Raw genomic sequence first — 25,942 nt, 5'->3', positions numbered from 1 at the left:
TTCTTTCCTTTTTAAATCATTGATAATTGTTAGAAGTCATGAACATCATCACAGTCTTCATAGAGATTAATATATTGTTAGAAAAAAATATACACGGTAAAATGTGCAAATTTGCTATTTTAGGAGTGTGTGTATCCATCTAGTAGCGCCTTGCATTCATCAGCATCCAAGGGGGCTCTCAGTTTCCAAACGGTTAGGTCGTCCATCTTTAGATTATTCAACACAAATACTATTCGAATAAAGTCCTTAATTGTTGTGTTGACATTTTTGGGGGGCGGTGTAATTTGGAAAGCTAACGTTTTTATTTTCAACATCATTCCCAATCTTTTACTCTTTCGTGCCGTTTCCTTGCTCGAGAAATGAAATACAGTACTGTACTGTAGATGAGTCTGACCCCCTCCCAGCGAGCATGTGGGCGGGGCTTTTACGCTGACGTCATTCAATGACAGCGAGCTGTCAGAAAGTGAGTTCATTCCCCGGACTCGAGAAGACGGTACGCCGTCGAAAGCTGTGTGTCTGTTTGCTTACATATAGCGATAAGAAACGGTGAGACAGAGGATAAATCATCGCAGCGAGCCCGGCCATGGATGAACAGGCCGGCCCCGGCGTGTTCTTCAACAACAATAACAACTCGGTTTTACCCGGCGCTGGTAAAGGACCGCTGCCCGATGGTGACGCAGCGGAGGCGGCTCGGGCGCAGTACAGTATCCCGGGGATCTTACACTTCCTGCAGCACGAATGGGCCCGCTTCGAAGTCGAAAGGGCACAATGGGACGTGGAGCGGGCCGAATTACAGGTGAAAATCACCACATTTTGCACATTGGTGACTATTTATTCTGACAGTTTCGAGGCATAGCCATTCCAGTGCTTCTCGTTTGAGCTTCTGCGAATGATTGTCCTCATTACTAGGCTAGCTTGTTAGCTTTCGCTTAGAAGCTAAACGCTATAACGACCCCCACGACCCGACCGAACGATGGTTGTTTTCGACCCAGTTACTGAACCAGCTTGCTGTGTCGGATGAATGCGTTTGTTTTTTGCGTCGCGTTTGATAGTGGACTTGAACAAACGATTTATGGATTTCCTGTTAGCAAAGTGATACAGTTGTTAGCTAGCTGTTGCTAACAGTCACGGCTAAATTCGCTGGCTAAGTATGTCTTCGTTGTTGTTGTTGTTTAAGTTCACGAAATTTCTCGAAGAAGCTTTACTAAACTACTGTTTCTATGGTGATGATTACCAAGTACCTATGTAGTTGTCCGTCATTTGTTCTGTTATTAGCTACCCCCTCCAAAAGCCACATACCACACTATGGAGTCACAATGTATTGTTATGCATTGGATTGGATCGTATGGCTGCCACTGCCACTCCCCAGAAACAAGGCGTTAAGATCAATCTCGACCACTGTATGTGTATTTCTCATATCAGTTTCACTCTAAGTCACTTTAAATATAGCTCACAAAACTGAATTCTGAGAACTGGCTAAAAGTATGGCCGTCAACGGCTGTCTCCCCTTCTAAACACATTTACTGTTTGTATATTTTTTCTCATGTAATGCTTCCACATGATGATCTGTGAAACATGATGTTTAGGTTTTCTACTTTCTTTTCAGGTTTCTTTTGTTGATGTCCAACTTGAGTAATGCCCCAATTTGAAAATAAACCACATAATTGACTTCCTGCAGTAGATTGGCCACATTCTATTTCGTGATTGAATTCCGTTTTCATGCCAAACGTTTATCTCTATTATTTTGAGCCTACATGTGGGGTTGAATCAAGACATATTTTTGTTATCTGGTGGTAGACTTGTCCTCCAATTATGCTGCTCACTGTGTGGCCACTGTTTTTAACTTCCTGCCTGTATGCAGTAACAATTCAAGCAAAGCATACTGAGGTTGCTGAATGTCTTGTTGGGTGGTATGTTTGTGGCGGCAAACTACAGTACAATCAATTCCGGCTTACTTTTTTTGTTGTTGGCATCTTTAATGACCGGTTGATATTCTGGGCATCATTTCAATGTCTCGTTTGTGCAATGCGGCATACTAAGCACTTAGCGCTTGTTCTTACTCACAATTTTGATCACTATAGCACTTGATCTCCATTAATGCATCCATTCTACACCACTTACGCTATGCAAGGACACAGGGAAGTTTGTGTCGCTCCCAGCAGACTTCAGGTTGAAAGATGTTCGTCAATCACAGCGCATGGCGCTTTTTGTTTTGTTTTCCCAACAACCCGAAACGCTACGATCATGATTGTATCAAATGTGACTACAACCTTTTTGTGTCCTTGACGTACAAGTACTGTACCCCCCAAAAGTATTGGAAGGGCAAGGTAAATTACTTTGCTCTTCTTGTATAGTGAAGATGCTTGGGTTTCATTCATCATAAGATCAATATGAGGCAAAGGTTTGTAAGTTCAGCTTTGATTTCATGGTATTTACATCTAGATGTAACAAACAACTCAAGACAGAGCACATTTTGTTTGCAGCAACCCACTTTTCAAGTGAGTAAAATGATTGGAACTGACTTTTTCCACTGAATTTAAAATGAACAACGTTTAATATATACCGGTAGTGGCATGACTCTTACTTGCAATAACTGCATCTAGCCTGTGATCGAAAGACCTCACCAGATTGTTGCATTTTAAATTTGAAATTCTTTTCCAGGCCATTACTGCAGTCTCTTTCAGTTCTTGTTTGTTTCAGGGGCTTTCTCCATTAATTTTACCTCTTCAGGAAGTAAAATAAATGCAATATTCAGTTAAGTTTTTTTGTTTGTTTGTTCTGTTTTGTTAAATGCCTAATTTGTTGTTCTGTTTATTTTTTTAAATTATTGTTTTTTACTACATAAAGTGCCTTTGAGTGTTCTGTTAAAGCGCTGTATTATTATTGTTATTATAATGCTACATTCACACTGCAGGCTGTTATGACCAATTCCATGTTTTTTTTTTTAATCTGAGCTTTTTATTTGCTTGTTCACATTACAAAAACCAAAGCAACTTCTAATGTGAATGCAGCGCTTCTTTGATATGACACGCATGCGCACAAAGCACAACATGGCTGTGTTTATGAAAGTAAATATCGTCAAGCGTGTAGGGGCTCATGTTTTTATCATTTTATAATAACAGAGGAGCGAAATGGGAGGAGTTAGAAATATTATTGGGAGGTGGGGCAATGATTTTCGATCTCTTCCTTTCATGGAGACGTCGACTAAAGATGATCTCACATCATCACCACATGTAAGAAATGAGCCATTTGCACGGCTGAATTACTACTGTCACCACAAATGTCAACTTTATGCTTCATGTTACAAGTGGGATTAAATTAAAGTCAAATGTAAATTCAACACTGTTACTCGAACCAGTGCAGATTCACGGTAGTCTCCTGAGCTAATATTCTTCCCCGCCTGCACGGAGCGCATATTGGGCTTTTGATGATGTTAAGGTCGGATGCATGCAGACACATTGCATACATATTCAGTTTATATCCAAAGATGTTAGAGGCCCAAGTCAGATTTGAAAAAACATGAGTTGTACTGTTCACACTGCATGAAAATATCTGATACATGTCGCATATGGTCAAAAAAAAAATCGAGATTGAGCTGCAGTGACACATCACCAAAGACGTTGCACTTTTTCCCCCTGAAGTCCTTTGTTTTGTTGGTAGTGTTTTGGGTCATTGTCTTGTTGCATGATGAAGTTTCTCCCAATTAGTTTTGATGCACTTTTCTGTAAATTTCCAGAAAAAATGGTATTGTAGACTTAAGAATTCATTCTGCTGATACCATTATGAGTAACATCACCAATAAAAAACTAGTGAGCCTGTTCTAGAAGCAGCCATGCAAGCCCAAGCCACATTACCTCTCCCATGCTTCACAGATGATCTTGTGTGTTATGGATCATAAGAAGATCCTTTCTTTCTCTATATTTTGGCCTTTCCTTCTCTTTGCTGGAGGTTCATCTTGATCTCATCAGTCCAGAAAATGTTTTCCCCAAAACGTTAGTGGTCCATCTCTGTACTTCTTTGCAAAATCCAATCTGGTCTTCTAGTTATTTTTACTGATGAGGGGTTTGCATCTTGTGCTTTGGCTTTTATGTTCTCCTCTTGAAGTCTTCTTTGAACAGTTTATTCTGATACCCCTCCCCTGTGGCGGTTGGCAGTGATGTCACTGACTGTTGTCTTTGGGTGTTTCTTCACAGCTCTTCCAATGTTTCTGTCATCAACTGATGTCGATACCCATGACCGACCTGTTTGATGTCTGTTGTTCAGTGCACCAGTAATCTTTCTTTTTCAGGTCATTCCAAATTGTACATTGTTGATGCAAAAGTTCTGATTGATTGTTCCTCTTCTCTCAGCTTCAAAATGGTTTGATTGAATCACATAGACAGTTTTCTGGTCTTTGTGTTTGCTGAACAGCCAATCCAGTTTTTACAGGTGAAACCCAAAACAAAAAACAAATACTAGCTAAGGTTTCATCAGTCAATCTAAAAGGCATTGACTGATGAATGCAACTACAAAGACCCATCAGTCGCTCGTTCCAACTCTTTTGCTCACTTGGGTTCAAACAGAAGGTGCTCTGTATACTCTATCATATATTGCCTAATTAACATCCAACAATTGAGAAATTTAGCATTATTTCTGTCATTGCTTGTTTTAATATTTAACTGAGTCCATTTGGGTACACAACCTGTCTCATTTTGCTTTATTTGGGCCGATGGCAAGCCTCACAGCATGCAGGAATGTTGCCCAGCAAGCGTGTTAGGTCCCGTGAAGAGCCACTCCTCTTTACCTGGGCAGCCCTGAAACTGACTGACTGTACTGTACTGTACTTGTCAGCTCTTGTAGTTGCTGTGTTGTGGTGCGGACAGACAGCAAAGGCCCCTGTCTGTTAAGACTCGGCCCAAGTCTTATGTCGATCGGTCCAAATTGTTTTTGCTTGTGTACATTTGAAGCTGATCTTATTCTCTGTTTGATTTTCTAAGTCCAAGGTTTGTAATGGTAACAAAGTAAAGTGTATTACAACTGTATGTTCTTGTTTTTTTAATCCCCCCAAGTAAATGTTTTTTGTCATAAAATCATTAGTCTGAGCGGATCGCTTCCTCAATGTCTTGTAGGAGATGCTGAAATCCATTATATTTACATTATATAGGAGATGTTTGAAAATACTCTGGAAGCCTGTTGATAGCGGGGGAAAAAGCTATGTTTATGATTGTAAATTGTCAGTAACAACTGAAGTTAGCTTCAGATTAGTTTAGTTTTAGTGAGGCTAGATAAAATTACAATGTTCTTGAGTTGACTTTCAAGACAAAGCCAGCCAATTTGGCCCTAACGCTCAGAGGAAAAAAAGCACAGTGCCAAGTTCAAACATAGACTTGCACTTTATGTGGCTTTCAGAAATTCAGTCACTGTCACTCCTTGGTCAACTCAATACTTTATTTCTCCAAACAGGCTGAAGTTATTTTTACGTCCCTGTACATGCATCAGCTTGGGAAAGTACAAATAAGTATAATTCCAAAAGATGCGATTGTTACATTGCGACTACTCATGTTGTTTCTCACAACAGTTCCCAACTCATAGTTTTAACAAGACCGTCATATTTGGCACCAAAGCAGTCATTGCAGTGACAAATAGTCAGTGTGAACAGATAACAAACAGTCAGTCCGATAAAATATGATTCTTAAAGCTTGTTTCTCTGAGCTTAAGAATATACCCACTGGACAGAGTTTCTCTGATTAAAAAATAATAATTTATTTCCTTGTCCAGTGTTACTAGAAACCGCAGGGTAAATCCCGAGGTCTCCTCGTGCTCCAAAAATAATTAGTCACCCTCTACGCTGGTGGCTACACTGGAGTGAAATGTATGTGTCACTTTCTCTTGAAGTGGAGTGAAGCTGTCGGACATGCTGTCCTCTTAAAAGATGCCAAAGGTCACTTGCTGCTTGCTTGTTCTCACTCTCTGAGGTTGGTCATCAAGAGCAACACTTCATTGTAATACTGTGCCACTAAACAGGAGATGTAACATGCACAGGCAGTTTAGTTAGGCATAGGCGATGTTTTGTACCGTCTTGATTAATGTTGCACCAAGTACTGGTACTAAACCAAGCCAACATTTTAGCCAGCAAAAATGATTCAGTACGATCATTTTTTAAATATGGGGATTTGAAAAACAAACAAATAAATAAAAATCAGCGATGCCGCTCCACTCTGTCAAAAGGGGGATGCCGCTCAATGTGTTGGTACCCAAGTCAAGTGCAGTCTTAGACACAGACAGATGAGGCTACGAACTCTTGCACTTTGATGTTTAACTAACTCCTCGCAAAGAAAGAAGATGCACGCAGTGTTGTCTGGACTTCTTTTGTAGACTTTCCACTTGGCATGGGTACCAAGCCCTGGTACTAAACTGGCCCCCGGGGCTGAATTATTAACAACTGAAGTATCGGTAAGCCTCATGCTTTCACATCAGCTGCAGCTGTAACAAATTCCTTTCCAGAACATTTAATAATTGTTATCATTGTTTCTTCTATAATAGATTATAGTGCAGCCCTAATTCCAATGCAATGTGTCAAGAGGAAAATATTGTCATGGATTGAACAGCAGTTTTTTAATTTTGTTATGGATTGTTTGCTTTGTAATGGACTGAAGTAATCCAAATGATGTTTTATTTTGTTTTTTGTTGCCCCCCCCCCCCCCAAATAAACATTCCTGATAAATCCCAGCTGGAGTTAACTGTATTTACTACTCTTTCCACTGATGAATGACTTGCACCTGTCTTGCTTCTGGACTTGTGCCACTTATCATCCTTTGTTGCTGCCACTGTGATGGAATGTGTGGAATGTACTTGGCGAGTTATCAGTTCGAACATCATGTTGATTGTGGTGTGGTGGGGAGCTGAGTCAACTGTGCTCATTGAAAGAAAGCTTGTTTGCATTTGACATAAGGGATTTACACCAACCCCTGTTCCTCCTCCAGTCGCAAAGGGTTACCATGTGTGGAAGCCCCGAACCCATATGAGCAGCCTCATGCAATCCTGTAAAATTGAGAAAACTCGAGCTTTGTTCGACTGCAATTCATTGTGTTAACTGTTTTCAGCTCGATCAATGGACTTGCTGTTAGTAGAGTCCTTAATATTAATCTCACTGATCTCTGGAGTTAAGACGCTTTTGCATCACTTCAGGCCTAGAATACTTAATAATAATAATCTTCATCATCATCATAATAGAGGTGTCCAAATTAACCGATTAATCAACAACTAATCAATTATCAAATTAATCAACAAATATTTCATTCATTGAGTAATCATTTAGACTCAGTTGTTTAAAATTGACCAACTCCTCTAATTTCAGCCTCTTAATAATAGTTACTCTCTTATTCATGTTGTTCTAATGAAAGCAGACAGATTATTTTTGTGTTTAATCAAAAGAAGTTATTTGCAAATATGCGCTTTTTGGGAAAACAATGACCAGTCCAATAACTGAATCAATTTCTACATGGTTGGTGAGGACAACATCAACACCTCTTTGTGTGTTACTGTTTAATTGTTGTTTTGTGGTTTTTCCTTACCAATAATCAATACCAAAAGAAACGATATTTGGTTAATAAGTAGTTGGGAGAACATTTTTTTTTGTGGTATCTGACAATTTGCCATAGTTGCACATTAGGACTGACATGTAAAATTGCAGACACCCGTTCATATCTTGTCCTAGCAGAATTGTTGAAGAATTTAATTTATTGCCGCCCTTTGCCCATCGTCGAAAAAAACAAACCAAAAAAACCCACCACGCTCTAAGATGGATGCCCACTCCTACATGTCCCTCACTCAGACACACTGAGGAGCTCTTATCCCAGAGCCCAATAATGCAGTCAGTGTGAAGCCAGGATTAAATGCTTCCTGTGTCTCTTTACAGCCTTAGTTGACTCATTACCTTCCTCCTAAGGTTAATGTTTGATCAGGGTGTAGATGGCAAGCCAGAAATTCACAGAGCTTCACTCTTCTCACTCTCTGGCACCACAAAACACCGGGTGTCTTTGGGCAAGTGCTTCATGGGGTTCAGGAAGTGGATGCTTGATATTGGGTCTACATTTCTTTGCAATCACGTCACATATTCCGTGGTGAAAATAGTTCCACAATCACCTGAATTAAAAAAAGAATGTGTGGGTTTGAACACCTCCGCTTTTTTATGTTGATACACCTTTGTTTAGGAAGTTGTCCTGACTGATAATTTGGATTGAAGCCTGAGCACGTTATTTTAAGAGCCTGAGTCTAAATTATCCACTCATCAACAAAGGGTTGAATATGAGAATGCCAACCCCCATAAATGTGGGGGTCCACTGTATTCTGAAGCTGAGTGCTTGTGCTACACCAGATATTGCAAAAGACAAATTCATACATGTGTGCATGCCTTCCCGCACATTCGCACAACAGTCAAGCCACAACATAGCTGAGAGCAACAACAGTTGATGATGATTTCATTTTGAAAAGATGAGTGACTGAGTAGCCTTTGTTGAGTCTCTGGACTCCTGAGGGTCCGCAAAATAAATTGCATTAATCTCTGGGTATCATTACAAAAAGTGCATTATTACATATGGAAAACATTGTTGCCAATATAACAAATGATACAGTAAATGAGTAGCTTAGTTATATTGATATTGGGCCCTTGTCTTGGCACATAGCCAGAGGCGCGGTCATTTCCTAGTAGCCTCTCACTACCACGAGGAATTTTATATCTGTCAACCACATGTGATGCAAAACCCAAACCAGATATACAGAAACTCACACGAGCGATGTCTACGGGTTGGCCATCGAGAATCAAGTGGAGCCGGGACTAACATTTCGGTTTGCCCGGAATCTAAAATTTAAATGCCTTCGTTTGCCGCATGAAAGTCACCGAACACGAATGAAGGGCAGTGCAGAATCGCATAACGTCACACGCTTGCTGTACAAGCAACATGGTGTATTCAGGGTACATGCAAAACGCTTTTTTCTTTGATTATAATGTTTCTAAGAGCGAGAGAAGCCAGCATAGAAATACAGTAACTATTAAATTTAGATTGATTTCCCAGACCTTTGGCCGATCACCGTAATCGACCTGAAATTGATCACATTCACGATTCTCAAACGAAAATCGCCCACACCTAATCTGAGTTGGAGTCCAATTGAATCGTGAATTACAAAACGGATTCCCATGCCCGCCTTTCAGACATTTATGTCTTGACCTGCTAATTGATGTGACAAGTCAGACAGACAAACAGACAGAACCTTAACATGGTTGTTGTCCGTGCAGGATGTATTTGAATGCATCCAACTCATTGTGGAATTGTAGGCTGCAGACAGAGTGGTGGATTTGATGTTGCTTCTCAAGATCACTTGCTGACATGCATGCAAAGCTGAAATTTAGCAGGATTTTAGGAAAACGTGCAGTGATGAGTTTGTTTGCAAAGAGCGGGGATATTTGAAATGCTACTTCCAATGTGAGGCAGACTGACGTGCAGTCATGACTCATTGTTGCGGGCTACAGCAGCTCTGCTTGCTATCCGTGTGAACTCATCATCCAGCCCACTCAAACTCACACCATCTCCTGCATATAGATTCCAATGCAGGAATTCTATTTCGTTCCCGCTGTGAAGTGCAACACAAAGTTAACAAAAAAAGTGATGAGTTCCCGGCCTGTCTTTGCTTGCTCCTGACAGTTTTTGCGCCATTATCCCAAATAAGCTTCATGAGCATGTCATCTTTGTTTTCTTGAGCGCAGAGCAGCACCTACACTTTAAGTCCACCTTGTAAAATTTTACACATGCAAAATATTGTGTCATGCACCAGCTTCATGTATGGTATGTGAAAACATACAGTACGTTAATAATAGAAACATTTTTCTACAGTTTGCGCCCATCATATAGGAATTATTTTTCATCAGTGCAAGCTAGGGATGGGCATTTGAATACATTTTACGATAAACTATGGAAAATTACTGACATAAACTTAGAGAACATTGTCAGCACAATTGATGAATAATGTAATCAAATCAATAGAAATGCATAGCACAAGATGGTTTTCGTTCTAGTGAACTAACAAACCTGAGGGCGAAGGGGTGAAACAAGGGCTGAGAGGTCGCATTCTTATTGAAGAACTCAAAGGAAGCCATCAATCCATTCACTCTGCCGCTCATCTAAATCTGTTTAATCCATTTAATCATGCCAGCCTTAACTTTTAAGCAATATTGAATCGACTACTATTCCTTGAGGACGTTTGTTGTAAATAAGGGCAAAAGTTGTGACTTTCCTGTTTTCACACCGCGTCACACAGTTCATTTATTTGGGACAATTTTTACACGGCCTCCCATTTTGTTATTTCGCTACTCTGGCGACCAGGCCTCCTTTAAGCACCAGCAAGTACACCACATTACAATCTCCCTTCGGGAACCTCTTGCTTGTTGAAAAATCCTCAGCTGAAAGGAGCATCATCACCATCCAGTGTTCACAGGCAGTTGCGGTTTCGCCAAAGAACATTTTTTTTTAACAGGGTACATGTTAACTGTGATGTGTGAAAAAAGGGAGACCACACTCTGTCAGTAACCTCATACATTTATGCATGTGGTCAGGAAGGATAGCAACTCCAGCTGCTGCCTGTTTAAAATAAACAGTTAGTGTAAAGTGAAAATATTTTTTGGGAACAACATTGGAGGATTTGTTGTTGTGTAGGAGTGTGAGTAGGTTAGGCTTATTATTTGCCATCCTGCCACGCATATTGATTTGACATTGTCCTATTTCAGTCTCAACAAAGCTGCTTTTTGATGTGCTGTAGCCTTGAGGAGGGTAACATCAAGTCTTTATTCCAAGAAATAATGTTTTTAGGATGAGGTTGCCAGCAAACCAGAAAAATGTATCTTTCTATAAACGTGGTGCATGTTTTTCTTGTACTCCTTTATAATGTCACCTGTCTTTGTATTTCCAGGCACAAATTGCCTTCCTACAAGGAGAAAGGAAGGGCCAGGAAAATCTGAAGAAAGATCTTGTGAGGAGGATCAAAATGTTGGAGTATGCGCTGAAGCAAGAGAGGTGAGTGACATCACTATCGCGGCTTCAGTCCTCCCACAGACATGTTGCATCTTTTCTTTACCTCTAAAATACATACCTTTTTGCCCAGAGAAAGGCGCGAAAAGATGTGGTAGAAGTCATCAGTCGAAATCTCCGTGGGTGTTCTGCATTCGAGTGCTTTCATCAGCAAGTTGCATTCTTGACTATAAATGTTAGCATTTTAAGATAAATGTTAGCATTTTAAGAGTGCGCACAGTCAGGAGTCATTCGCATTGCGCATACACAAGTACAATGTCAACAGATTCAGCAGTGGCGTGAGATGCTCTTGGGTTTAGCTGTCAGATGTCTCAGGGAGCATGTTGGCAAAAAGGTCACGTTGGCATGTCTTAAAACATGCAAAAAATGAGGACAAGAATGGAGAATTCGTTTTCCAGACGAAATGAGGTCAACGCCATAGCTTTCCCTCGTCTGAGAGATTTTGTTTTCATTCTCATGTGCTCCAGCTCGTCACCATCTCACTTGTACCAACTTGATGCTGGTGTTGCCGATTGTTTAGCCATTGAGCAGCTTCTCAGCCTATTGCTGTCACAATCATTGCTCTCTTGACTGGCTGTGGAAACAGCAGTTTGACCTCATGGATGTTTGGCTTGGGTGTAGCACATTTTTTTCAGATAGCTAGTTTTTCTTCCTTTCAGGAGCGCATAACACAAATTGACTATTGTAAAGCCCAATCTTTTTCGGAGGATTTGGAACATCTGATACTTTCCTAACTGTTTAAGATGTCGGCCATTTAACGACTCTGCAATACTTTGTCTTTTTTTTTTACCCATCCCACTGCGATCTCGGAGCACAGGCGGTCAAAGACTGTGTGTTTCAAACAGTCCGCTGTATTCTATTGACTTATTTCTGCCTAGACAGAAGAAAGTAGGCAGTCCCTCAATGTTGCCCGGGCCACATTTGGGATTTCTGGGAACGAAGTCACAAGTGGTACTGGCCACTTCAAATTGTTGTCTGATTGATCAAATTCCCCCTGCCCGTCTGTCTCCCCGAATGTCTTAACTTTACCTTGACCTGTCAATTTGTGGCCAGTGTTTGTGAGTGTTAACAATTTAACTAGAGCTAAGAGTTGTTCTGATTTCCTCAGCCAGCTCAGATGTCACTTGCACTGTACCTTCCTCTCCAGTCTTTCAAGCATGGGATTGTCCTCTTGCTCTTTTTAATGCGTAGTTATCCACTTTTGCCTTGCGAAAGAGCACACGTCTGCATCAGGAGAAATGCTTGGAACCCAGAATTACTACTACATCCCACTGGTTGCTAAGCAACCACTCACATTACCAAGAACATTTTAAAAACAGTGTGAGATTTTTATGAGAGGAGCTTCTTCTGGATGGGGGCTGGAGCCGTGTGAATTGAAAGGTGTTCAATTAATCTTTGTACCGAGCCGCCTCTGCTGGTACATTTGCATCCAAGTGTTGACAACAAGTTTTTTTTCTTTGATTGTTACTTTGTAAATGTTGCATATTACAATATTAGCAAATTTGAAAATTAAAAAAATGAAAACTTCCACCTATGTGTCCTTGAGTGTTATGAAAGGTGCTTATAAATAAGATAAGATAAGAAAACCTTTATTAGTCTCGCAATGGAGAAATTCCCAATTCACAGCAGCAAAGTTATGAAAGGAAGAAGTAGAACAACAAAATATAGGAGCTGCTGGAAAGGCAGCCACTCTCTCGGCGCCATTTTGAAGTCAAAATAACATAACACAACACAACACGTAGGACACAGACAGTCGTGCAATCTTCACCAATGAAATGTATTATTATTATTATTATGTGATATCAATTTGCATGATCTTTTTTGGACAAATTTGAAATGAAGGCTAAATTATATTTTTTGATGGTCTGAAAAGTCAAGTGAATATGCAGTGGCCTTCAAAGAGGTTGACTTGCAAATATGTCTAATCCATTCGTTGAATTGTACACCTTCTGTATTTGTTTTACTTCCAGAGCGAAGTATCATAAGTTAAAATACGGGACCGACTTAAATCAAGGTGACATGAAACCTCCAAGCTATGATTCCGGTAAGTTTGCGATCACCTCCACCTGCTCTTCTGAATTACTGTTATTGTTGTGTTCACATACCTTTCGTGACATCACCGTTTTGCCTGTCAAGGCTTCACTCATGTCAGATCTTGTTTGCCTCCATAGTTTTCTTTTGTGTCCTGTCTTGACTAATGAAATGGTGCATGCCGTTGTTAATATGTACTGCAAACATTATTTCGAAACTCCTCTTTTGTAGCAGAATGTTTTCAATCGATGAACCTGTTCGTTTCAACAAGCTGTACATTTGCTGCCTTCATCCACCCCTCCATATTTTTTACTACCACTTACCCTTACTAGGGTCACAGGAGAGCTGAAGCCTATTCCAGCTGGCTTTGGGTGAGAGGCGGATTACACCCTGGAATGGACATCAGCCAACCATAGGCCACATTTAGGCAAACAGCCAGTCCCAGTCACATTCACACCGAGGGACAATTTATTGTCTTCAATGACCCAAACATGCATCTTTTTGGAATGTGGGAGGAAGCAAAGGAGGAATGTGGGAGGGATGACAACCCACACAAGCACAAGGAATACATGCAAACTCTGCACAGGAAGACCGGAACTGCGATTTTAATCCAGAATTGCAGTACTGTGAGGCAGATGAGCCAAATTCGATTTCACTGTCTGCTACCCACTTGGTTTTCAATTAAACTTACAGTATTTCTGCAAAGTAGCTGGAAAGTTAAATTCCAAGGTGCTCTTTAACATCGGCATGCTAATTAAACTGCATTAGCACTTAAAGCTTTGTTTCCCCAGCGTAAATATAAAAAAAAAGAATGTGCTCGTCTTGGTGGGTCTTTTCATTGTTTTTTCATGTTCAAGTCTTTCGCCAACATCAAGTCATACATTTTGACGATTCCTCTCTTATTTTCTCATCGAGTTTCATGAGCACATTTCAAAGCTCCGAAGCCCTTGAAGTGCCGATGCAGGCGGGAGGTGAGAGAAGATGTGTTAGGTCATGGGGGGGTGGGTGGCGAGGGTTGAGACGAGTGGGAAGTGTTGCTCATATGGTGACACAGCTGCCAATCGTTCACATGTGACCCACTACTTCAAACTTGCATCATTTGACGCCACAACCCCGGGCCACTGTGACACATGTGTGACACATCCAAATGTTTAACATGCGTCTGGCCCATACTAGGTTCTCAGCTGACTCGTAAGTGGAGCGTGAACGTAGATGAATATCACACTGGGCTTCGAGTCCCCTCATTATCAGAGCGACATTTGAACAGTTCAGGATACATTATGTAAGGCATAAAATGTTGGCCAAACTGTAGTGGTCATTAAAAATAAAGCGGCTTGTTCAAGCATCAATATCAAGAAGTACAGATATTCATCAAGAAAGATACATTCTGAAGTCAATCACTATATATACTTCAATGAATTGATCGGGAAATTCTGTTGACACGCTGAAGTAACTGAGAGCTGAATTTGTGTCGTTGCTACAATGTGGTGAAGAATGTTGTGATGGAGTGCAGATATTATTAGGCCATGCTTTTTGTGGAGCACTGATTTGTGTTGTCCTCCTTTTCTCCAGACGATACGAATGAGAATGACACTTCTGGATCGCTGAACAATCAGCTGTCCTGGAAACAAGGCCGGCAGCTCCTCAGGCAGTAAGAACATTAACAGTATCTTTATACTTTCCTAGTAATCATTTCTTTATTTGGCTACAAAACATAAGAAGTGTGACTCGATTACCTGGCTGTTTGGAATGCTTTCTGGTGCATATGTTTGGCTGACCTCATGCTAATTACAGTTGGTGTATGATGGTGTACTTTGTCAGCAGTGATGAGGCCCAAAAACGTGGACAGGAGCTCCCTCACATGGGCAACACCAGTCATTGACTGCTGCATCTTTTTTGTAACTTCCTATTATAGTTTCATGTCTGTTTTTGTGAAAGTAAACAAAAAAAAAACTCATTAAATGTTAAAATCTTATGCTACAATCAAAATTATTTTCACAGCACCTCCAAAAAAAAGCCACCAAAATAAAAAGATGTCATAGTTCAACAGATGAAAAATCCAAATTGATTAAAATGCTAAATGGAGTGCACTAATTATCAGTGTATCATCTACATTATATGCGAACTACCCAAAGAGCTTTCCACTCACATACACTTATGTGATGAACTGTTAAGTGTAGCAGGAATGCGCTGGTGACTGTCTGCTGGTCTTTTAACTTCTAAAATGCCGACGTTACAAACCAGGTGGATTAATGCGCCTCGTAAATCCCTGCGAAAACCGAAACCAAGTTGTTTGACCTGAGGTAGTTATTCCATTTTGTGTCTAAATATCCAGACGTTTCAGGCAGAATATAGTATATGTCGCGTCACCAGTGTATTTAATTTGCTATGTTACGTTACGTCTGTTCCCTTATCATTTTGCAAGTGATAAACTTCGGTGGAGGTCTTTACAATGTTCTTGTCTGTTATGTGGTCCCTCAGCTCTGTACAATGCGATCCATCTCTCCATTCCCCATACTGCAGCCTCTCGCATCATCTGCCTCGCATGCTGATCAGGCAGCCCATAAGTCTTGATGAGCAAAGTGCTAATTTCAGCAGCATAAGATGCTGTTAATCACATTTGTGCTAGTCGACGAAGCACATTCGACAGTAGCAAGAATCTCTTCCTCCATCTCTGATCCCATCAATGTCCGTGCAATATATTTTTTTCCCTTGTCATCATCTCTGTTCCGCCAAGACATGTTTTTTTAATATATATTTTTTAATGCAGCACTATCAACTCAGTCGGCAGGTCATCCTTTCTCACTGTTACATTTTTCCTACAACAACTTCTTTAACCTTTCTATTTGTCACTTTCTAGGTACCTGCAGGAGGTGGGTTACACCGACACCATCTTAGATGTGAAGTCACAGCGTGTGCGAGCGCTGCTGGGCCTAGCTGGCGACGGAAGTGGGAAGACGGTTGAACATATGAATACGGAGCCTTTGGTAAATGGAACAGACGCATCAACAAAGGGAATGGGGACTCGAGGGTAAGTTCTTTCTACAGTCCTTTCTGGCTGTTAAGTGAGTACAGCATCCATAAGTATTTCAGCAGCCGTTCAGTGGGCATCCCCACCATCCAATTCCTCTCGTTTCTCATAAGAAGCTGCGATGGACTATGACATACTAGAGCAGAGTAGTAGTAACCTCACTCAAATGAATAGTACTCGCATAGTTTGTGATTTCTTGATTGTAAATCTCATTGTAAGCAGTCACACTCTTAACCCTTGTATTGTGTTCGAAAGCTGTTTTAACCTGAAATTGGGTCTATTCGGATTCATACTCGACAGGAAAGCCGAGCTGTCATCTGACACAAGCGCTGTACTGGAGGCCTTCAAGTTCATCGAGAATGCGGCAGCTGAGTTCAGTGATGACGATGATGAAGAGGATAGTGAGGGCAAGGACAGGACTAATGTGGAGTCCAGAACGGTAAAATAATAGCTACACCTTCACTTGCTGAAACTGGGTTATATCGTGACGATTTATATTTAATCTTTCTGTACGTACCCTGCAGATCATTCGGAAGAAGCCATCATCGTCAACGCCGCCAGCCAGTATGGACATTAGTGAGGACCCAGACACAGAAGATGCCCTTAAGGGCTTCGACTTCTTATCAAGTCCCGACGAGATGGACATCTCACCAGAGTGTCGCGGCACAGGGGATGGCACTGACTGGGGTGAGTGTGTTGGAAGTGGCAGCATAATGTACAAAATAAATAAAAACAGCTTATAAAACCTGAAAAGATTGCTAATTGTTTCAACGTTGTAATTTGACTTTAAACGTGATTTCCTAACACTTTTCATTCATTTGTCTTGTGTACATAAATCACAACTAATGGAGTTAATCTCATATTGTGTGATGTCATCCGCTCCGTGTGTTCCCGTAGCTAGCCTGTGACTAGAGCGTGTCTCACATCCTGTGCGTTTAATCAGTCTGTTTGTCTTCCACTGGTCCTCAGATTAAAGCCAGAAAAATGGGCTCAATATTATACTGAGCTGTTTCTTTATAAGGGGTCCTGGGTTGTGCCAGTGTTCAAATTTAGAATTTTTGGGCATTTGGGCATGCTTGGAACGAAAACCTATCTTTATGGTCTTTAAAGGACAATTATAGGACATCTGAATTCACCGTCTTTAAATGTATATTCGTGGACATATTTGGAAAGACTGAAGAGTCTGCAGCTAGTAGTCTGCAATATTGACTTTATTTTGTCTTCTACGCAAAAACACATTTGCCTCTGGAAATGTAGAGTTAATCCCACAAAACGCAAATTCTTAGTTTGAAGTCTGTCCGCTTGTTGTGCACTCTAAAGCCGACACGCTGGGCATCCAATCATAAAATGATACTTTTTGTGTTAAAGGTATCTATGACAAATCCAAATATCCAAATTAGAACATTCACGGCATGCAAAGAATCCGAAACAATACCTCTAAAATGAGAATGAGCTCTTTCAACGAGGAGACGCTCATGTGTACATGCTGTCTACCTTGAGCCTTGAGAAACCTCCAAAGTAGGAGGAAATGGAGAGACAGCTCTGTATATGCTCCACCATGCCAGGCCTTTTTAGGCTCACCACTTGGCAGTTCCTCAACAGCCTCTCGGTTTGGTTTTGTCCCCCCTATGTAGACAAGGACGAGCACGGTCCCATTTCTGAGGCCTGGGACGTGGACCCGGGCTTGATAACCAAACTCAAGGAGCAGTACAGAAAGGAACGCAAGGGGAAAAAGGGGGTGAAGAGTAAGTCCTGCCAGGCGTTGCTGCCTCCCTTCTTCTCTCTTTGTAGAGCTTCACTTTCTTGAGTTCCGTCAAAAGCTCCAATCAAATGCCCTTTAATTGGCTTTGCTCTGACTTATTCTTGTCTGTCATTTCATCCTGAATAGTTTCTGTTCTCTGTGCTGCGCATTCCAAATGTGTGCCCTTTCCTTTTCCTCGCTCACTGCATGTTGTTCTGTCCCGCTCTAATGCCACAGATCACGAAAGGTGGTTCATCTGCGTACCAAGTTATCACCACAGCCTGTTTGTTACCGCACTGCTTTCTGCAGTGATAATGTCATTCTCACCATTATCACCATCATGGTTTGTCAGCCTTGATGCTTGTTACATTTGCAGCTCTTCGCAATTGTCTCAACCGCTCAAACTCTCAGGGAAATGCACTTAAGTCGTTATAGCCTACTTCATTCTGCAATTTTTTTTTCTTGCTGTGATTGAATGAAGAAATTAAGGCCATTCACATTCTGCCTCATTTCGTCCAATGCTACTTTTATTACTTCTCTGGTTTCGCACAGATTAGTTTTACACTTCAATCTGTGGCCGAAGTCAAAGTAAACAGATGTACAGATGTTAAAGGTGATACAGTGTTACAGGAGTTGTATTGTGCATTTTTTTCACAAATTATAACAGTTATCAGGTGGTTTGATAAGGTTCCTGTCACATGATTTTGACTCAAAATGAAGAATTATATCACATTTTACATATCTTATTTCTTGTCTGGCTAAAATTAGCCAGTTTTGAGGGGGCAGCCCTGTCCTACACAAGTGAGTGTTTTTCACCCTGCCCTATATACTGCAGGGCCAATGGTGGGTAGGGATTTTGTTACCATGACGACCGGGGATGAAGCGAGTGGGCTGAATGAGGCCATCTGCTCCTACTTGCGGAAGCAGAGCCCCGAGTCTGGAAAAAAAAAATTGCGAACGTAAAGATAATAATTGAATTAAATACTACTATATGAATTAGCCCCACTGTTGCAAAAAATAAAATTAAAATAGTCAGCTGATGGAAATTGAGAATGGCTTGCTCAAAGACATATTTTCAGAGATTGGTCAGGCACTCCTGAAACCCCAACTATTTATAATGCAAGCAATTTAAAAGGCAATTGTTTTTATAGCTTGTCCCCATTAGTTAAAATGTATATCCATATTGTTTTGGACTCCCATTCACACAAGTCTACATTTAATGACAAAAGTACCTCGGCCACCTTCCTGCCTCTTGAATTAAAGGCTGTGCTGCTGACTTGCATTCCGTCATTTGTATTGTTTCTGCATCCCCGAATTTTACTGCCTTTCAGTGATGCATTTCCCTCCTTTTCATGTTTAATTTCTTTACACTCTGTGTTATCACTCATGGTTCTTGTTAACACTCTTCATGGGATGCTTTAAACAGGACCTAACCGGTCCAAGCTCCAGGACATGCTGGCTAATCTGAGAGATGCTGAGGACGTGTCCCACATGCAGCCTCCATCCACCGCCCAATCCCGATCCAACGTGGTACGCTTTAACGAGCTCGACGGCAACCGAGCAGATGAAGGTCAGCAAGAATTAATATTATTTTCGTTTCTACCTGTAATTTCCTTCGCCATTGTGATGACTCCAGCTCTCTGTTTATTTCTAGTGGAGGCGCTGACCTTCCCGCCCACCTCAGGGAAGTCGTTCATTATGGGCTCCGATGAGGCCATGGAGAGTGAGCTGGGCCTGGGCGAGCTGGCCGGGCTCACTGTAGCCAACGAGGCTGACAGTCTGGCGTACGATGTAAGTAGGAGGCAGCCAAAACTTCCACGAGGCCATCATTATGGTCACAGTAATATTTGAGTATGATGATTGAAGCTTAGAGTTTAACACACTGACTGTGTTTCTCTAATATACAGCGTTCAAATCATATAGCCAAAATTCACAAAAGTCTCAAGCTTCTATTTTCACTCTTCTATTTCTCAGAGAGAAATAGATTTGATTGTGCATTTGTAGAAATGCCGGGAAAGTTGGTGGTCACGCGGTCAGTGAAATGAGGCTATCAATTGAAATAAGGCCTACACGTGGGGCTTTTTCCAGTCCCTTCTTTTTTTTATTCTATATGAAGAAATATAGCTACAATGCTTTTCCATGGACAACCACGGCATGTCGTTTGCGGTTCAATAAAATAATATAGGTGGTGCTCCAAAATGCTGGTTCTTGATTTAAAAAGAAAAAAACATCAACAAAAACACCAGAGTCCACATGATTTTGTTGCAGCGATATCAGGATTGTCGATAGGTATGCAAGGTAATTTGTTCGTGATTGTCTAGATCTGCCTCATTCTTGCTCGGTGTGCAGCTGACTTTATCTCATGTCAGGCCGTCGCAAACCCCTCTTTTTTTTTTTTTTTTTAAATTCAGGGCATTTTCACACTTAGGTTCACGATTGCGCCATACTGTTGAAAGTTCTTGACTAGAGACTATTTCCTCAGATTGGCAACAACAAAGATGCCATGAGAAAAACCTGGAATCCTAAATTTACCCTGCGGAGCCATTTTGATGCCATTCGAGCACTGGCCTTCCATCCCGTGGAGCCCGTCTTGGTCACTGCCTCAGAGGATCACACCCTCAAGATGTGGAATCTTCAAAAGACAACTCCAGCCAAAAAGTAAGAAGACGCGACATGCTGGAGAAAGCGACACTTGTGTTTGTTAAGATACTTTCTTTCCATCTGGGTTGACTCTGTCATCTGCGGGGACTCGTTCTCGCTCATTAAAGTGATTTCGCAGCGCAGCTCTGCCACACACCCACACACAGTCCACTGGGCGTCATTCAGAGTAAACACTTCTGGGTCAGTACAACTTGTTAATCTGCAGTTTTATAATGTCAAGAGATGCCAACTCCGATCATCGCCTCTCAGGAACATTCTGGTTATTTTGTCAGGAACATTTAGATTCAACCAAAACAAACTCTTAGCACCAGAAAGACTCAGAAGAACACTCATGCATTCTAGTTTTTCTCTAAACAATGATTTGCTATTCATCGTTGGTTACTCTCCGTCATTACAAGCGCGGTTCCAACAAGTGTTGTAGGAAAATTGTACTGCAGGTAGCATCAGCTATTTATCCTGGCGATTCCTGAATACATTTAACAATAGCTTAACATGGCTAAGCAGTCGCCTCTCTTCTTCTTGTCCTCCTTTCTTGCAAAAAAATGTTTGTCAGAAGTGTCGCTTATTCAGCCATGGAGGTGATGTTTTTTGACTTTTGGAGAAATCACTCCTGTTTTGCCACCATGCTAGCTAGCTCCCTGCAGCTGTGGAGCGGCGAAGCTAATTTTATACATAGAGGAAGATGAGATGACGTCACAAACATCATTGCGATGAATGGATTGGTGGAGTCCAAAATCTTATGTCAGCCAATCACAAACCACGTTAGCCACAGACTCACTTGAAAACTCCCAAGTTAATCCACATCACACGTTGTTCCGTCCTCTCCAGAATATTTTCAACCTACCAGTGACGGTGGAACACATAGCAACTGCACATAACGAAATACGGCCAAACCTGAACGTTTGGCATCCCTGAATGTCATACAAGTGAATGTCACATGATTAGTTCAATATTTTTTTTGTCCGCAGGAGTACCTCTTTAGATGTGGAGCCAATCTACACGTTCAGGGCCCACAGGTACAATTAGTACTCTCACACAAAAACATGTTTTTAGTGATGCCAGACCAACAGTTTAACATCTGATCATACTGTAACCCACAGGGGTGCTGTGTTGAGTGTGGTCATGAGCAGCTCTGGGGAGCAGTGTTTTAGCGGAGGGGTGGACGGCACCATCCAATGCTGGAACATGCCCAATCCCAACGTTGATCCCTACGATTCCTATGGTAACACAGGCATGAATTTTGTGATAATATAAATACATTTGACAGTGGAACTTAGTGGGTGAATTGAGTTTTTTGGTGTGTAATAGACTCAACAATGCTGCGTGGCGAGCTCTGTGGACACACAGACTCCATTTGGGGCTTAGTGTACAGCAGTGCACATCAGCGCCTCCTTTCCTGCTCGGCTGATGGGACTGTGAGACTGTGGGATGCCAACAGCACTTCACCAGCCCTCGCAGTGTTCAACGAAAATAAGAGTAATCTTTACACTCCCGTAACTGAGAGTTATCCGTGGTGCTTCTTTTTGTGTAACCTATGGGTGCTTATGTTTGCATCAGAGATGGGAGTTCCCTCCTCGGTGGACCTGGTGTGCAGTGAACCAGCTCACCTGGTCACGTCCTTCACGAACGGGGAGATTGGACTCTTCAACATGGAAACTAGTCAACTTGTCCTCAATTTGGAGTCCAGTTCGGAGCAAGGTCTGTTTGGAAAGAGCGTATATGTGCTTGACTGAAACTGAACAAGGATTTCTTATCTTATCTTATCTTATCTTAATTTTAACAGAAGATAAATACGTTGAGTTTCTCAACTTGCAAGGCCTGGTTTATTACAGTTTTCCTTCATTAACCGTTCGTTAATTGCTGCTTCAGTCTCTCTGTTACGGGTTTACCTTGCTATTTCAAGTTTTCTTGCTGTTTTTCTTCCTTCTCAGTCAGATCATTCAAAAAAAAAAAAGTTTTTTTTTCGAGGGGATATTTGTTTGATAAAAACTGAGAAAATTAGGAGCTCGTCACCCCCATAATCCCTCTTCCCTCAACAAGGGTACATTCGGAAAGACACTCAGAGCGCATTTCTTCACTCAACTGTGCCTTTCGGGTATTCTCAGTGCCCCAAAAAGCAGAGTGCTGGAGCCCAGTGTGTCAGGCAGGACAGGACAAGGAGGGTAAACAAATGAAGCACAATTTTCTAATTATAGACTGCATTCAGAAATGAATGTGAGTGGAGCACACTCTGCCTCCGGCAGCACACGAGGATGGATGATGAATGTCCATGTAATAACTGATTTTTTCTTTTTAGTTTAAAATGGCTTGCCTGAACCAGAATCCTGTGTTGAGTTGTACAGAGAGCTATACTCTTGTTGGTTTAATACGCTTAATAAAGAAGAATCTGTGCCTGAAGTACAGACGTAGAAGAATGTAGACACGGCAACAATCTTTCAGTTTCCACTAGAAAGATTTAGTGTTCATTTTGCATCGTTACGTTTATTAAGTGGAACAAGTGTTTGGAAGGGTAGGAAACCGGGCTGTCATTGGACCGGCCCAGGTCGAACTGCCATCATTCATGGCACGGAATTACAAGGTCGACATGGCTCGGGGTGCGGGCATTGTAATTTTGGCCATGTCATTTTCATATCGAAGCGTTTCCTGATTACCCTCACATTCCCGCGCTCATAAAGGGGCTTTCACTAGCTGCAATTTTACACCAGCTTTGTGTAGGTATTTGCTCCCCCAAAGCAGCGTATGGCTGTCAGCGCTGGTGTTAGTGAATTAGACATTGTTCATCAAAGAGGTTCACTTGCGTAGTGATGGGCAATTCATCCGCAAATGAAATTCATTTTCAGGAATACATAAAAATAGTAATTATCTTGCAATGTATATGTAATATCACAAACAATTAAAGGATGCTTAATGTGAAAATTTGTGGTCATTTACACGCATATATTTCGATTCCCACATTAATGCGTCTTTGTGCTGTGCTAGGTCCTCCTATTCACATCAACAAGATCCTCAGCCACCCCACGCTACCCATCACCATCACAGCACAGGAGGACAGACACATCAAGTTCTTTGACAACAACACTGGCAAACTGATACACTCTATGGTGGCCCACCTGGATGCCGTCACCAGTTTAGCTGTGGACCCCAATGGACTGTATCTGATGTCGGGCAGTAAGTGTCTTAACTGGGGGTTAACAGAAATAATCCCATTCCCATCACAGAAGCATTACTGACAAGCAATGAAAGAGTAAACACCACTCGTTAGCATGCAGTGTAGCAGCGCAGCATTACAACTAGAATCATTTCTGGCACAATAAAAACCTTATATGTGGAAAGGCAAGATTATTCTGTGGTCCCTGTTTTACGATGATTCCTCTCGCCACCAAAGACGATACAGCTCAAAATTTTCCATCCATCCATAATCTGAAACACTTTATCCTCACGAGGGTCGTGGGCGTATGGGAGCCTATCCCAGCCGACTTCAGGCAGTAGGCAGGGTGCACTGGACTGGTTGCCAGCCAATCGCAAGACACACGTAGACAAACATTCCTGTTCACGATTCCACCTAGAGACAGTATAGATATAGAGCATTTAACCAACCTAACCAGCAAGGAAACCGGAGTACCTGGAGAAAACCTGCAAACACAGGAAGGCCAATTCATAACACAAATTTCAGAATTTATCGCCAACCTATGTTGGCATTCTAATTACAGTCACCACACGGATAGGAAAGCAGTTTGTAGTTTTCTGACACAAGCTTTTTTTTTAAGTGTTTTCGACTGTCCCCACAAAGAAGGTCCCACAGCTGTTCACTGTAGAAGTTGTGCAGTTTCCCTGTTCCACTTGACAATGTGTTGATTCTGACAACTTTTGTCCAGGTCACGACTGTTCCATCCGCCTGTGGAACCTAGAGAGTAAAACCTGCATTCAAGAGTTCACAGCTCACCGAAAGAAGTTCGAGGAGTCCATTCATGATGTGGCTTTTCATCCGTCAAAATGCTACATCGCCAGCGCCGGGGCAGACGCCCTCGCCAAGGTGTTCGTATGACACAGTGCGGCGTCTCTCCCCGAAGCCCCCTCCACCGCCTCCACTGATCAGGGACCAATCGAGGCACAGGAGGGGAATCTGACCTTCAGGCACTGGTCCAAGCCCACCCCCCTACCGCCCACTGGTTTTCTATCGGTCCGGCAGACACTGTAGCTGCTAACAGGCCGGGGATCTCCACGTGCAGGTCGGGCTGGGAGAACTGTCCTCCTCCCCCTCTCATCTAACATCCAGGCAGGCCTGGATGTGACCGCTCACAGCGCCCTACAGCAACTCAGACTTCACCTCCACAGCCAGGAGGCTCAGGACAAGTGTGAGGAGTCAAGAAACACGGTTCCGAGCCGCAATTTTTGCCCCCCCCCCCCCCCCCCCCCCCCCGACGTCAGCCCGCATCCCTCAGGCCCTCTCCTTCCCGTCTAACGGTCACCACAAGATCAGGTTTTGTGTTGTCGGTCAAGATTCACTTCTCCTTCGCTTCCTGGACTGACTCCACTTGCTGGCCTGCCTTGATTTTCCTTTTTAAAACACTTGTTGACAAATGTGCCTTTGCTTTAAAAGGCCTTGGAAATGTTATTTTAACAAGGTTGTTTTGGGGGTGTGGGGAGGGAGGAACCGGCAGAGAAATGGATCTGGTTGTCACAGTGTTGCTGATTTTAACATTGGATGTAAAATGACAAATGCTTATAATAAACAAAATATATATTCAGTCTTAAAATTAACTGTGTAGTGTGAATTTGAGTGCTCCTTTTTGATAAATGTATTTGGGGAATCAGTTTTGCGCTTTTCCAAGCAAAGCTGGTAGTGTGAGGCAGAGCAGATACATTATATGGTCTGTTTGTTAGATTCTTGTACACTTGATAAGTAAGATTAACGTGCAAATATTTGTGTTGAAGGTAAACCATTTTGGTTATACTCTTACAATTCAAAGTTGGTTATTGGTGTCCATTTTAGGAGTAACTAATTGAGTTTGGCCAGTTTGCTCTTGTTCCAATTGAATGGCTTGTACTGTTTGTAGTCCCTTCTCCCCACCGGACATGCTTTATTACGACGTGATGTGTCATGTCCGCTTATTGACAGTAGTCCAGTGTTTAGCAGGAACCTAGTGCAGTACTTTAGGATTCTTTGACATACGGTAACACGTTCACCATCTAACACAGAGTGAGGTGACATTTCCTGCAACTTCTAATCCTACTGTAAAATGTGAGGAGGCGTTCCTAGGTTTTGAATCAAATGATCGGAGAGTGCAGCATCCAATGAGCCATTTTCTCATTCACTGGTTTGTAAATCAAAGCAATGTTCCAAAATAAAACCTGCTGTAAACTATTACTTTGGCTCTGATGTCAGTCATTTTCATACACGCTTGTCAAACACATTCC

The 25,942-nt window shown here is 41.9% G+C and overlaps 1 protein-coding gene across 2 annotated transcripts; it reads left to right on the top strand.

The window, feature by feature from the left end:
* The first annotated feature begins 460 nt into the window (after positions 1–460).
* On the top strand, positions 461–25,892 carry strn (striatin, calmodulin binding protein). 2 transcript variants are annotated; one of them, XM_086121888.1, is made up of 17 exons: positions 461–796; positions 10,942–11,045; positions 13,031–13,104; positions 14,664–14,742; positions 15,952–16,122; positions 16,423–16,561; positions 16,647–16,809; positions 17,757–17,867; positions 19,290–19,433; positions 19,518–19,654; positions 20,346–20,521; positions 21,493–21,540; positions 21,625–21,746; positions 21,833–22,000; positions 22,082–22,222; positions 23,504–23,692; positions 24,400–25,892. In XM_086121888.1, the coding sequence occupies exons 1-17, from the start codon at positions 584–586 to the stop codon at positions 24,567–24,569; spliced, it is 2,349 nt and encodes a 782-aa protein (XP_085978014.1). In that variant the 5' UTR covers positions 461–583; the 3' UTR covers positions 24,570–25,892. The 2 variants fall into 2 exon arrangements, with proteins under 2 accessions (XP_085978014.1, XP_085978015.1); XM_086121889.1 differs by lacking the exon at positions 17,757–17,867.
* The last annotated feature ends 50 nt before the right edge of the window (positions 25,893–25,942 follow it).

The sequence above is a fragment of the Hippocampus guttulatus genome, chromosome 10 (genome assembly GCF_054856545.1).
Source record: "Hippocampus guttulatus isolate MCC_2025c chromosome 10, RoL_Hgut_1.0, whole genome shotgun sequence".
Lineage (NCBI taxonomy): Eukaryota > Metazoa > Chordata > Actinopteri > Syngnathiformes > Syngnathidae > Hippocampus > Hippocampus guttulatus.
This window is presented reverse-complemented; position numbering and strand designations above follow the sequence as displayed.

What these genes read in the sequence shown, in the direction of transcription:
- strn (XM_086121888.1), top strand. Translation starts at nt 584, where the DNA reads ATGGATGAACAGGCCGGCCCCGGCGTGTTCTTCAACAACAATAACAAC. An exon ending in TGATCCCTACGATTCCTATG is followed by an intron (nt 21,747 to 21,832) that starts GTAACACAGGCA and finishes GGTGTGTAATAG; the next exon opens with ACTCAACAATGCTGCGTGGC. An exon ending in GGAGTCCAGTTCGGAGCAAG is followed by an intron (nt 22,223 to 23,503) that starts GTCTGTTTGGAA and finishes GTGCTGTGCTAG; the next exon opens with GTCCTCCTATTCACATCAAC.